This window comes from Sinohyriopsis cumingii, chromosome 1 (assembly GCF_028554795.1).
Source record: "Sinohyriopsis cumingii isolate HCF-2022 chromosome 1, ASM2855479v2, whole genome shotgun sequence".
In the NCBI taxonomy this organism is placed as follows: domain Eukaryota; kingdom Metazoa; phylum Mollusca; class Bivalvia; order Unionida; family Unionidae; genus Sinohyriopsis; species Sinohyriopsis cumingii.
The window spans coordinates 57,997,624-58,012,668 of NC_142961.1; the positions used below are offsets into that span (position 1 = coordinate 57,997,624).

At 35.3% G+C, this 15,045-nt stretch overlaps 1 protein-coding gene across 1 annotated transcript in view; it reads left to right on the plus strand.

Moving 5' to 3' along the window:
- The window catches only part of LOC149806925 (phosphatidylinositol 3-kinase regulatory subunit alpha-like), a 393,140-nt gene that overhangs the window by 354,071 nt on the left and 24,024 nt on the right, over positions 1-15,045 (plus strand). The window contains exon 9 of the mRNA XM_089959790.1: positions 11,129-11,177. Within this exon, the coding sequence (XP_089815916.1) occupies positions 11,129-11,177 (49 nt within the window). The remainder of the gene's footprint in view (positions 1-11,128; positions 11,178-15,045) is intronic.

The following is a 15,045-nucleotide window of genomic DNA, read 5'->3' on the forward strand; positions in this document are numbered from 1 at the left end:
TGTCCAGTTGTCCCATTCCATCACAACATGTCCATTATATGTCCACCTGTCCCATCCCATCATATATTCCATCACATCATGTCCATCATATGTCCCATCCCATCACAGCATGTCCATCACATGTCAGGCTGTCTCATCCCATAATGTTCTTCATCCCATCACATGTCCATTCTATGTCCAGTTGTCCCATCCCATCACCACATGTCTATTATATGTCCACCTGTTGCATCCCATCATGTCACATTCTATCACATCATAACCATCATATGTCCAGCTGCCTCATCCCATCACATGTCCATCACATGTCAAGCTGTCTCATCCCATCATGTCTCATTCCATCACAACATGTCCATTATATGCCCACCTGTCCCATCCCATCACATCACATTCCTTCACATCATGTACATCATATGTCCCATGTCATCACAGCATGTCCATCACATGGCAAGATGTCTCATCCCATCATGTTTTTCATCCCATGACATGTCCTTTCTATATCCAGTTGTCTCATCCCATCACAACATGTCATCACATCTCCAGCTGTCTCATTCCCTCATGTCCCATTCCATTACATCATCTTGATCATGTCCAGCTGTCCCATTCCATCACATGTCCACTGTCTCATTCCATCATGTCTCATCACATCGCTTCATATCCATTATGTCCAGCTGTACCATCCCATCACATGTCCATTCTGTGTCCACCTGTCCTATCACATCATGTCCATCATATGTCCAGCTCTCCCATCCCATCACAATATGTCCATTCTGTGTCTGCCTGTCCCATCACATCATGTCCCTATGTCCAACTGTCCCATTCCATCTTGTCACAACCCATTACATCATGTCTGTCACAAATTTGATTTTCCCTTTTGGAATGGAAATTAAAATGATGTCGAGCTTAACATGAAGATGACCTAGGTTAAGGTTAGTTATGATCCAGCTGTTTAACATATAACTCTGCCTTACAATTGATAATATTGTGTGGACACAATTATGGTTATTTTATTTTACTTTTAAGATGTTCATGGCTTATTCAGTGTACTCTTGAGTGACTTGTATGTTGTTCAGAAGTTGTATTCTGATGTGGAACTAGATTTTCTCAGTAGTCACCAAATTTAGCCATGAAATGTAGACCATAAAATTATGTTATCTATTTTACCAAAAAAGGGCTGAATTAATGGAATTTTCAATTTTGGATTTGGCTCCTAAACAATTTTGTCATTTTCTGTTATTAACTAGTATTTTGTTTCATCATCCGTTTCTTGAAAATTGTGTTATCACTACTTTCCCTGAATGAATGGTCACATCAGCATGGGGTTTTCACTGAAATACATCTTATGATGTCATCTTGGTCCTAAATGAAAATGTTAGAAATATGACCTACCACATTGGACATAAGGAAATTCTTATCATCATTTCTAGATGGCTGGTCATATCAAACTTGTGCCAGAAGAATTCTTATGATGTCTTGTTGATCATCTATGACAATGGTGCATAGTTTATATCTCGTATGGCCACCATGGCATCCATCTTGAAAATCTTACTATTGTTAATCCTCCAAAACAGAAAGCCATATCAGTATGGGGTTTTCACCAGAAAGACTTTGTATAAAATCTTGTTGGTCCTAAATTAAATTGGTGCTGATCAGAGACATCTGGTATGACCACCATGATGACTATCTTGAAAATCTTGTTATGGGGGCGCTTACCAGTTATTATGTAATTTTGAGAGAGTGACGTATGTAAGGTAAGTTGTTTGCATTTAAAACATGCACAGTGGAGAGAATGTTGGCATACCTCTATGCTACATTAATGTAATGTGGATGATATTTCTTTGGATGTTGTACTTTTGCAAATTGTACATGATCTAAGCACACTGCCAACTAAAATGACTTCTCCCTTGTGCAAAAAAATCAGCCTGAATTAGTCTAAAGTACACTATTCATAGCAGCTGTTAAAAAAGGGAAAATGAATTTTGCCAGACTAGACAATACCAGCTTCTGAAAGTGCAATGAATGAATTACCAAATATATAAAATGTAAATATAAAATGTAAAAAAAAGTTATTGGCTTTTTTTTAATACAATTTACCTCTGAAGTTCAGGACGTGAAATTGACCAAGTAGAGCTAGCACTTTTTTTAAAGGTATACATCTGGAGTAAGGCCAAGCTGTATACTCTATAACCCATATTACACCCATCAATCATACACCAAAATAAAGGGAATTAAAGGTTCTTTGAATTATACCTAAGATATACAAGATCTTTTATAAATAGCCAGTATAACCAGTGAGGAAAGCCAGGGAAATTCTTTTTCTTTAAAATTATAGCTATGCAAAATACGAAACTGTAAAGCGACACCTATTGCTATTCCTCTTAAACTGAAAGTTATTTTGACATTTGGTTTTCATCAGAAGAGTTCTTATAGTGTCTACTTGGTCCTAAATGAAAAAAATTCAAATTGATGCTCAATATTGCCAAAATGGTGGCCATCTTGAAAATATCGTTATCACTACTCCTCCCAAATGGATGGCTATGCCAACATGTGATTTTCATATGTAGGCTTCTTATGATATCTAGTTAATCCTGAATGAAAATGGTGCCAATCTTACATCCATTATGGCTGTCATGACAGCTGCCTTGAAAATTTGCTGTTGATACCCCCCCCCCTCCAAATGGATGGTTAGATTAACACAGTTTTCACCAAAAGACTTCTAATGATGTTTGAGAGGCCCCCGGTTTCAGAGCAGTGTAAAGCACTCGCCTTTACCAATCACTGCCATCTCATTTATGTTCGTGTTTGTTCAAGTCTCAGGCTTAGCCAATGTGTGTATGTGAGAAGGCTTGCCAGTAGCTTCCCGTTGGTCAGTGGTTCTTGTCATGGTTTTCCCGGGTTCTTCCTCCACCAATTATACTGGCAACCATGTATAACCTGTCACAGACTGAAAAATGCCCAAAAAGATCATGTTTGCTTGGTCCTAAATGAAAATACATATAGTGCCAGTTTGACATCCAATATGTTCACTAAAGCAGTTAATTTGAAAATTTTGTTGTTGCTGAAGAATGTCAGAGATGGTTTCAATGCTCAGCAATTGAAAGGATAAAATGATCTTATCTTGAATTACTGGAAATTTCTTTTGCTAGTAGAGCTTTAGTCCCTTCTTTGGACTCTTGTTTTGTTCAGTCTTCTCTATTTTCAAGCAATTTCTTCTGCATTCTACTTCTAAACATGTATGGGCTTGTTCATGTGAGTACTGAGAGTTGTTCCCACAAGTTAATGGTAAGAAAGTTGAAGGAAATGTCTTAAGTTTGTAAGCAGTGCTGTATCATGGGCATTATACTTTTAGAAGGGATGGATAGGAAAGTTTTAAGTTTCATGCAAAGATGTGTTATTATATACTTTTTTTCCTCAATCCTCTAAACTGCTTTGACAAGCACTTGAGTCTTTAAATACACTAAACAGTCAGGTATCATATATCTCCACTCATGATTGCACTTATGAAAGGAGGCACAGCGCCATGTAAAGAAATAATTAAATGAAACATAATGTGAAGGACGTGTGGTTTATTTTAATAATTATTTATGAGGTTTTTCATTCAACAAATTCATTGACTCTAGAAAGAAGCACTCTTGACAGGAGATTGTAGATTTTTGCCATTGCACAATAAACTGAATGAAAGAAATGTTAACACTGAGAATATGGCTAGATTGTATTTGTTGGTTGTACTGTAGACAGTGCACATGAAATTGGCATAGTTGAGGCACATTTTCTAAACTTCCACTTGATAATGTAAGACTGGATTTTATCCTGTCAATCACAACAGCAGACATAAATTTTCTATCTAAACAAATTATAGAACCTCCATTTCACTTGAAATGATATTACTGGCAAGGTTTACAATACATCACTACTAGGCATGCATTTTAATTTATAGAAATCTTGTTTCATACAGTATTGATTCCCCCAATCAAATAATGTGATGAAAAATGCCAAGTTTCACTGGGATTTTTTTTGTCCACTTTTTCAGGAAAGACCATTTGTAAAAAGATGTTACCAATGTAACAAAAATAGAATAGGTTTATTGGAAACATTTTTAACTGTACTTTTTTGTCTGCTCATTAATTAGCCTGACTCATGGTACTGAAAAATATGTTTTAATTATGTTGATTTTAATGAAACTGTTAATAATTGGTCAACTCCATCATGACTACTTCTCCTGGATGGATGGTCATATTGACCCAAGCTCTTCAGTGTGTCATTCATCATATGGCGGAATGCTATCAACAGTTACTATTTTCATCTTTTTGAAAACTGCCAGACCAGTTTCAACTATTCTTGGCACAGAACATCCTGGTGTAAAGGCCTTTCAGACTGCATACTGATAATGCCAATTTGCTATCAAATATAGCCAGGATTACTAGAAAATAAAACTTTAAAACAACTTAAGCTCCAAAGCAAGCACTGAACAGATTTTAATAAAGTTTGACAAAAAGGATGAAGTCCTTTCAGGTTTGTACAAATGATGCTGATCTTCAATCAGAAATGGACAGTTCCCAAAAATAGACAAACCTGTATGTTTTCTGTGAAGTTATTTTCAACTTTTTATGAAAGACCTAACGGATTTCAAGACCTGACGGATTTCAACCAAACTAGATACAGATCATGCTGACGTAAAGGATTCGCTGCTGTCAAGTATGGCCATCATTGCCAAAATCAGTCAAACATTTAAACAACTTCATTTTCCAATACCACTGAATAAAATTTGACCCTTCTATAAAGAAATCATCCTGGCATTGAGAACTTTTAATATTTTGCAAATGATGCTGATCACTGTCAAATATTGCTTGAGATAGGAAAAGCCTTTTCACTTCTTAGAATCTGGCAAACAGAATTTAACGAGACTTGACAGAAAGTATACTGGCATTTAACTAGACTTGACAGAAAGCATACTGGCATGAATCAATAAACAGAATTTAACTACCGGTAGACTTGACAGAAAGCATACTGGCAATTAATGAGACTTGACAGAAAGCATACTGGCATTTAACTAGACTTGACAGAAAGCATACTGGCATGAATCAATAAACAGAATTTAACTAGACTTGACAGAAAGCTTACTGGCATGAATCAATTGTTTGTCCATTAGCACATGTTAGTTATGAAGAAACTACTACAGTGATTGCCATGAAACTTTACACATATGTTCATGCTCTAAACACTTAGGCCACCGGAGCAGTCAGCGGCACATAACACATTGTATCAGTCTAGTAAAAACTGTACTAACCATTACAATAGGTGACAGTCTAGTAAAAACTGTACTAACCATTACATGTAACAATGTACTAACCATTACATTACATGTACTAACCACTGCTCCGGTGGCCTAGTGGTTAGAGCATCTGCCTCAGATGCGGGAGGTCGTGGGTTCGATCTCTGGTCGAGTCATACCAAAGACTTCCAAAAATGGTACAGTCAGCTGCCTCGCTTGGCGCTCAGCATTAAGAGGTTAGTGTTAGGACTGGTTGGCCTGGTGTCAGAATAATGTGACTGGGTGGGACATCATGCTACATGTCTATGGCATGATGCCCCAGTGCTAGACATCATTATAAACTGTCACAATGCAGACATCGTAGTGATATGACTGAAATTTTTTTAAAGCTACGTTAAAAATCCAAATTACACGCACACTAACCATTAAAATAGGTGACAGTCCAGTCAAAACTGTACTAACCATCACAATAGGTGACAGTCCAGTCAAACTGCTAACCATTACAGTAGGTGACAGTCCAGTCAAAACTGTACTAAACATTACAATAGGTGACAGTCCAGTCAAAACTACTAACCATTACAATAGGTGACAGTCCAGTCAAAACTACTAACCATTACAGTAGGTGACAGTCCAGTCAAAACTGTACTAACCATTACAATAGGTGAAAGTTCAATCAAAACTACTAACCATTACAATAGGTGACAGTCCAGTCAAAACTGTACTAACCATTACAATAGGTGACAGTCCAGTCAAAACTACTAACCATTACAGTAGGTGACAGTCCAGTCAAAACTGTACTAACCATTACAATAGGTGACAGTCCAGTCAAAACTACTAACCATTACAGTAGGTGAAAGTCCAGTCAAAGCTACTAACCATTACAATAGGTGACAGTCCAGTCAAAACTGTACTAACCATCACAATAGGTGACAGTCCAGTCAAAACTACTAACCATTACAGTAGGTGACAGTCCAGTCAAAACTACTAACCATTACAGTAGGTGAAAGTCCAGTCAAAGCTACTAACCATTACAATAGGTGACAGTCCAGTCAAAACTGTACTAACCATTACAATAGGTGACAGTCCAGTGAAAACTACTAACTATTACAGTAGGTGACAGTCCAGTCAAAACTACTAACCATTACAGTAGGTGACAGTCCAGTCAAAACTACTAACCATTACAGTAGGTGACAGTCCAGTCAAAACTACTAACCATTACAGTAGGTGAAAGTCCAGTCAAAGCTACTAACCATTACAGTAGGTGACAGTCCAGTCAAAACTACTAACCATTTCAGTAGGTGACAGTCCAGCCAAAATTGCTAACCATTACAGTAGGTGACAGTCCAGTCAAAACTACTAACCATTACAATAGGTGACTTCTTGTTGGTCAGTGGTTCTTCCTGGGGTTTTCCCAGGTTCTTCCTCCACCATTAATACTGGCCGCCATGCATAGCCTATCATGTACTGAAAAATGGCATTAAACTCCCACAACAACAATAAGTGACAGTCTAGTAAAAACTGTACTAACCATTACAAAAGGTGAAATTCTAGTAAAAGCTTGATGTGGCAACTTTTACCATAAAATAATAGCTGTTGCTGTCAGAGGGATTATCAACCTCGGTGTTATGGCCCAGATCAAGCAAACATAGAAATATGAAATTAATGGATGGAATAATTGGAGATTTAAGCAGAGATATATATAGAATAGAACAACACAAGACCCCATTATACAGAATATTGCAACTTAATCAGATAAACAAAATAAAATTTTACAACACCAGTTAGAAGAAACTCCTCTAATGGAAAATAAATCAAGTCAGAGTTCAAAAATCCAATTAGCAGTTCCATTTACCTAGATGCTGCAAATTTTCATCACAAATCAAATGAGCATTATGATTTCAGTTGTCCTTCATGTCTGCAAAACCTAATCGGGTTGTTGGCCACCCTCCAGAATTAACATAGCTTGATGGCTGGAGTCAACTTGTACAGCAACACTTTGGTCTTCATTCAAGTATGAATTCTTTTATCCACCAGGGGTCATTTCTATTCAGTGTGGAATTTTTACTATCCAACATCCTATGTGGAAATTTTTTCCTGGTAAATAAATGCTGCCTAACATTTTTCTACATAACTTCCTAGAATGAACTATCATTCCATCTCTCATCCACTTAAGAGTTTAGTCATTTCATATTACAAACAGACACTAACTGTTAACATGGTTTCAGGTCATAACTTTGCATTCCATACTGTATTTTGTTAACATACCACCTCTTCTATAAACATTACATAGTACAGGAAATGTAATGTATTCATCTGATACATGCAGCCACCATTTCTAATTGAATCGATTGGATAATTGTTACAAGAGAACACGCCCTACGCCCTCAGAGTCAAGATCTCAAAACTAGATTCATTTTGCAGGGTAAGACAGTTATAATACACAAGACTTCACCTAGGAAGCACACCCCAAACCTTTAACTTATCCAGTAGGAATTTAGGTTTATAAAACAGCTGTTATTAACACACGCCCCTCCAGAGTTGGAAAATTTACATTTTTGCTGTTTCTCTTAATAAAGCAATCTCTGCAAAGTTTCAAATTTGTGACAGATATTTCAATATGTACAAATGCTGTTACTGCAACATTTCCGCCACTGGCATTTCTTGATCCTTAAAACCAACATAATGCCCGAGGGCTAGACATCACTATAAACTGTCACACTGCAGACATCATGGTGATATGACTGAATTTTTTTTGAAGCTATGTTAAAAATCCAAAACACACACAGATCCATAAAACCAATTCACCTCCTGTTGACCATTTCCCTAACACAGTTGTCAATTGGAACATCATTAGGAATCAATCATACCCACACCAGAAGCATTAATGTACCATATATTTACACATGCAAATGATTTAACTCCATGCCAAATCACATTAATTTAATATTGATATGTGTCACAGTGACACCTGCACATTCACGTACATCAGTACATCAGCAAAATTCACGGACATCTGCAAAATTCATACTGTTACACTCTACTAACCATAACACCAAATATGCCACTTTATACCTGTAATCAGTATTCTTTACAAGTTGAGTGCATATTGTTTTGATGAACATCATAATGTGACAGCATGATAAAACATAATTAACTACAGGTAAAACATGGATGTGTAAGAGTTGCTGGAGCAAAAGGACCTTGTTTGTGTCCAACATGAACATTTTGTATGGACAGTGGGTAAGTTAGAAATGTTCGCAGTTTGTTAATTTAGATAACTACAGTCAAGCTGAGCTCTTTCATCCCAAAAAAATTGTCAAAATAAATTGACCATCTAGGAGAAAACTTTTGCAATAATTAAAAATCTTTAATCTTATCAAAAGCAGTCATGGGGTCTTTTAGTAAGAGAAGCCATCATAGGTTGTGCACTGTAAAAATTGTTGTCGTTAAAAAAAATCTTTATGGGTTTTTTAATTTGGGAATATATACTGATCATATTAGAGTGTAAAGATCAATGTACCACAGCTTTTACAAGTATTTAGTACCATACCATTGCTTTCAAAAGTAATTCGTACCATATCACTGCTTTCAAAACTATTTAGTACATTACCACTGCTTTCAAAGGTCTATAGTACCACCAAGAAGAAAGAAATGAAAAGGTTATTTTTATAAATTCTCATTTTATAATGAATGAATTCCATTTTGTTTGCGTTTGTCCAGTTTATGACCATTTAAGATAGAAATTCTTTGATGAAGTTTATTATCTATATCCATCTGTAGAAAATCTTGTATCCCTAATGAGTCGTGGTAATATAATTAATTACAGGAAATCTTTCTTACTATATCAGTTCGGCTTTTCATCTTAGACAATCCTTGATAACTCAAACAAATGGTGAATGATATACATAGATGTAGTTACATCTTTATAATATCATGTACCAATTATAGGAAATTATGTATCTATACTCATGATGAACACCATATTGAACTTCTTTACACCATGGTGCACATTACATTTACTTGAATTGTATTTTATAATATGGACCATTGACCTAAGTTACTGAATAAAGTATTATTATTATTATTATTATTATTATTACAATTTCATAGTCTTTAAACAGATTATGGCATTTTGTGGTGTATTTGTACATTTAAATATTATATAAAATGTTTTCAGATGGTTACCTTTCCATCTGTATATGTGTAGCAGACAGGACATTTGCAATCAATCATGTTTCTGTATGCTATTTTTGTTGTGTACCAAATCCATATTCGGTTGCTACTCAAGCGGCAATACCTTTTTTGTATGATAACATGTTTCACAGCTACATTGCCACAAGGGAAATTAAGTTATATACTAATTGCATCACCATCATAAAGTAAAGATTTTATTATAATTATTATTATTATTATTATTGTTGTTGTTGTTGTTATCATTGTTGTCATTGTTGTTGATTTATTTTATGCTTAATTTATTTTATGCTTAATGACAAGGTCCAGCATTTCAGAGGCCAAGAACACTTTAGTTTTAGTTTGTTTTGTTTATTTTATGATAAGTAATGTTTACAGTTACTGCACAAAACTTCTGAAAGTTCTTTGAGAAATGCCAGTATCAAGTAATAGTTAGAACTTGAACCATTTTGTTTCTTGTTGGAATGAGGTGGGGTAGGGGTAATGGTTATTTTGTAACATATGGGAAGTGAGATCACTCAGATCTGCATGAGTGTCATATTTTAAAGATTCAAGTCCAGTCATTTCAGAACTCTAATTGATGACTCTGTATATATTATGACTCTGGGTATGTAAATCAATTAGTAAGTAGATATAGATTTTTATTTAAACTCAGTATATTATACTATGTGTTGTGTACAGCTGCCTTCCAGAGAGCAATAAATAAAACCCTCATTGTTTTATATAAAATTCAAGTTTAGTGCATTGTTTTTTGCACATGGATATCACTCCAAGAGAAAGGCAGACACATGTAGTTTTATGTTGGCTATGATCCCGTTTTCCTATCACTAAATAAGAACAGGTTATAACAGGTAATAACTGGTCTACCACAGGAAAACAGACTATAACTCTCAAAATTGGTTTAACCCCATTACTCACCGGTATCTAGGCCATGCTAAGGTTTCGCCACTAGAGTAAGATATGCTCTTTCTATCAGGTTGTGACTATATTTTTTTTTTATCGCCGCGCTAAATACCTTGGTTCTATGCCAAGTGTATTATCTAGTTCAAGCTTGGATCCGGGTCAGTTGGTAGGCATTAGACGGCAGCCGATAGCTTAGCGCTGTAGGGCACTGAACAGCTAGAAACAGTGTCATTACGCGAGTCAGTTAGTCGGGAGTCGGCCAGGCAGGCGAGCGGACGTGGAATAGAAGTGAAACGTTTTCCTATTATTGTATATTTTTGGTGTTTTATTTGTTATACTTTATCTCAACTGAACTGTTTTATGAAACGTTGATGCTGGAAAGCAGTTTCAACTAACAAAATCTTGGATTTATTTGTGGATTGATTTTTATATCGCTTGGAATGTATAAATCTGTTCGTCTCTTCTAAAAGTGTGACACTTAAAGCTGGTTGTCAGATTTTATAGGTGTTCATTCCAGTGGAGGAATTAATTTAATGTGTTTTGTGTACACGTTTTTCCCAAAACTGAAAGTTTTCAAACGGAAAGCTGGAGAACTTAGAACGAACCAGGTTTTGCTCCAGTTGTTCTAACTGTGGGGGAATATTAGAAGGGGACGAATTTTCTCGTGCCCCAGCTCTGAAATGTCTCGCTATGATTGACTACCCCGAGTGCACGTGCCAAATAACTGCAGACCCGTATTCAGGAATTTATCCTTTTTTCCCCCAGCGGCCATACGCCCAGTCCCTTCCACCCCCAGGACACTGTGATATGGAAGGTAAGAATACTCGCTCGTTACCTCTCTCTCTCTCTCTCTCTCTCTCTCTCATCCTTGGAGTGAATTTGTAAGTAAAATTATGGATAGTATAAAATCTGTTAAGTTAGTCTTGGATAAAATGAAATCCAGGTCTCCAAACTTGACACTCTCATTTAATAACTGTATACACCATTGTCGTATGTTTTACTTTAAATTGTTTAAATAAATCGTGCTTTTGACCGCAAGACGAAATACTGAATGTTCATGCAAGACTTGAGGTATGGTACAGTGTTTTTGTTTAGTACCACTAAAGTAAAAGTCCAACCTTTGTTTTGCGCCTCTGAAGTAAAAGTCAGATTTTTCGTTTGGCACTTACTACTAAAGTAAGAATCTTAATTTTTGTGCGTTTTTGGCATCACTACAGTAAAGCAGTTATAGGTTCTCGTTAAGATTGCCCATAGTCCATGCGTGGTAAACTGCACGAGATTTAGAGATCGTTTGTGGCGCAGAAAAGTAGCATGCAGTATGTAAAAAGGTTGATCTTTATAAATAATCGAAATCAAAAAGCTTTTTAAATTTGTGAAGAGATAAAGACTTTATTTTATTTTTGAATAGATAACGTTCTTGTAAATTACAGTAAATATTGGAGACATTACGTTTCATCGAAAGACCAACTCCATAAAATAAAGAGGTGGATGGGTAATTATTCCCGCCAATTACATGTATTTGCAAAGTTGTATATTAAAACGACAGTTGGAAGTAATAACTGTAAATGATTTTTTTTTTATATAACAGTTTGCATATCAAGTTAACAAACTTTTGACAAGTAATAAATAATGAGAGATTTAAGGTGCAAATTTGGTTGAGTTGGTTTTTCTTAAGCAAATAGTAAAGTTGTATTTTTAGTCATGTTTTGAACTTTGGTAAACCTGTAAACCTTTGTCATTTTACTTAAGAACATTTTAGACCCAAAATCATTGTTGTGTACCACAGTATATCATGTCCCCATCAGAAATTAATGCAGTTTAAGTATGCCCCAGTGTTTTGTATGTCCTAGTGTAATTGGAGTTTTAAAAACTGCTTGTGCTGCAAGCAGGAAATATGCATGAAGGAGTGTTTTGTGCCACCTTCTGTCAGTGTTAGTTTCTTTTTTTCTAGTTTGGATTAACTGTCATCTACAACTTTCCCAAATTATATAATAAAGTCATCATTTGATACGAGTCCGCTAACCAACAATAAAATGAACTAAAAAACGAGTCATTACATTTGCTTGCACATTTCGATATTACAGTTTATAGCTAGGTACCAAAAAAATTTGCCTCAGCATTACTGATAGTTCCACGTTACTATCACGGTATACGGCAATTATTTTAGAACCCATAATTCTATGTTTTTTAGCAGGGTTCTGACAATTTTATTTCTGTCTGCACATAGCTGGAAAAATATCTTGCTCTGATTTATACTAAAGTAACACTATCTGAAAACCATGATATAGTTTCGAAAAAAATGTTATTAATAAACTATTTCGGCTGTAAAGAAAATCACAGCTATCTGGCCACCAAGAAAACTTAAATTGGCCAGTACCTTACAGTCTGATTAAAATCACAAATCCTATGTCGTATGTGAAGATCTCGCAGTGAATGCTTTGGGGGCATTTTCTGTCAGCTTTTGTTATTACCATCATCTATAATTTTATTGGCCAGTCAGATGAAGTCTTGCATCTTCGTGTTTGGGGGATTGAACAGTATGGTTGTGGAGCATCAATGTTTGCTGAAATATAGGATTCACTTTCAGATTTCTGAAATCTGCATTTACATTGGTTAATTCAAATGTCACCAGAACAAGACCCATAAGTGGTTACTGTTAGATCTTCATGTACGACAGTGGAGATGACGATTTTAATCAGATTGCAGCACCGTATAGTTGATGAATTTGCTATGTATACATTAATTGTTGTATAAATTTAAATTTATGAGCTTCAACTAAAGTGGGATTGGTTAAGCTTGCCTTATAGCTGATACTGTCACAGACATCATACTGACATTAGAGAATTAGTTGATTAAAAAAAAAAGGAAATGTTATTTCTAAATCCACTTTTGATATAATAGGCGGTAGGGTTGGCACTTTTGGATGCCAATACTGGAGCATCAGTTGGACCAGTAAACATAAAGCTCACATACTCAGCAAACAAGAAAATAGTAGTCTTCAGTGAATAACTAAAAGGTGGGAGTGGGGAGGTTGTTTGATTTTTTTAAATCTAAAAAATGGATTTTTGACCTGAAATTCATTTGAAATAATTCCACATAAACTGTACCCATAGAGAAGTTGGAGATGCCATACACTGCTGTATATATTCATGTGACAATTTTCAAGCTGCTATGCCAGCACACCAGTGGCATTGTAGTCACCTAAGCAAACCCAACAGGCAACCTTTTAATGGAAAGGGGATCCCAAATTGGGGATAGATAACATATTTTCTTGTGTTTAATTTGAATTTTTTTTTTTTAAACAAACCCTTCTGGAAGCTGTTAGTAACTGTCACAACACCTACTCTGGTATCCAGTTTCAGGCTGTTTGGCAGTTCATTGGATCTACTTAAGGATTGAATCCTAATTGATACGAAGACCCTAAATAAAACTCAAAATGTTGTTTAAACAGTTATTTACAAAAACAACTGACCAGACATCCATGTCTAGAGGCCTGAGCAAAACCTTTTAACACTTGTATTATAAAACTATGAAAATTAGGTTTTATTTTCAATGGTGTTTACATCTCCCTTGCCAGGTAACAGGAAAACACCCACGTTTTCTGAGATTTGCAAGCACCATTTATCAAGCCTGAATTTGCATTATGGCTGTCTTGATATGCTGGTCAGCAAAATAGTCCCTTTTTATATCTGATACATTTTGTACACATGTTTGTGTTTTGTGTATCTTATTTGATTTAATAACAGTTCTTAATGTATGAATGTCAGAAGTTGTGCTTTAGATAGGTGATGCCTATAAAGTCTGGTCAGTTTAATTATTAAAGATTGCCTTCATTACAATCCATTAGAATTAGAAGCCGTCTTTACTTTTATGAAGTCTTAAGCTTGTGTTCATTACTATTGTAAAACTTGTGTGACACGTATTGCAGAACACTTTACAAAATCCAGTTTGTATATACTGTTACACAGGCTGGAAGTAACAGCACTTAAGTATTATGTATGCATTAAATAAAAATAAAAGAGTTTGAGTTTCCACTGCATGATATATATGTCTAAAAATAGAAAGGCTTGAGTTGGACTTGAAGCCAAAACTCTAAAACTATTTATATCATGTATAATGATTTTAGGTCCATTTTATGGACTGTTTTAGTAAACTTTTGTGGTATGGAACAACAGATCTGTTTTTACATTATAAGGATTTTTAACAGTATTTTTTTTAAAAATAAATATTTTCCTCAGGGCTGTTTCAGATTGCTATATTTTTAAGATTCATACACATTGGAAATTGTGCTAGATTTTATACATCAATTTTATAGATTGGTATCAATATGCAAGTTTGGCATTTCGTTATTTGAATTTGAAAGGGGGGTAATATATTGCAGATAAAATATTCTATAATCAGTATAAAATGTCAGTCTTGCCGTCAGTATGGCTGTTACAGCTCAGTAAATCTACATATTAATTGTCCTGAAGACATGCTACACGTCAAAAATGGTTTATTAGGGTACATGTTTGATACAGTTGTTAAGGTGCTGAATAATTAACCCCAAAAGAAAATTTGTAACAAGATAAATGTTTGAATTGGAAAGTCATTAAGTAGCAAGTTCAAACAAAACATCTTGCAAGCCTGTTGAATTTGCCATGTTCATGCAAACCACAGCTTTAACTCATTTCGTCATCTGT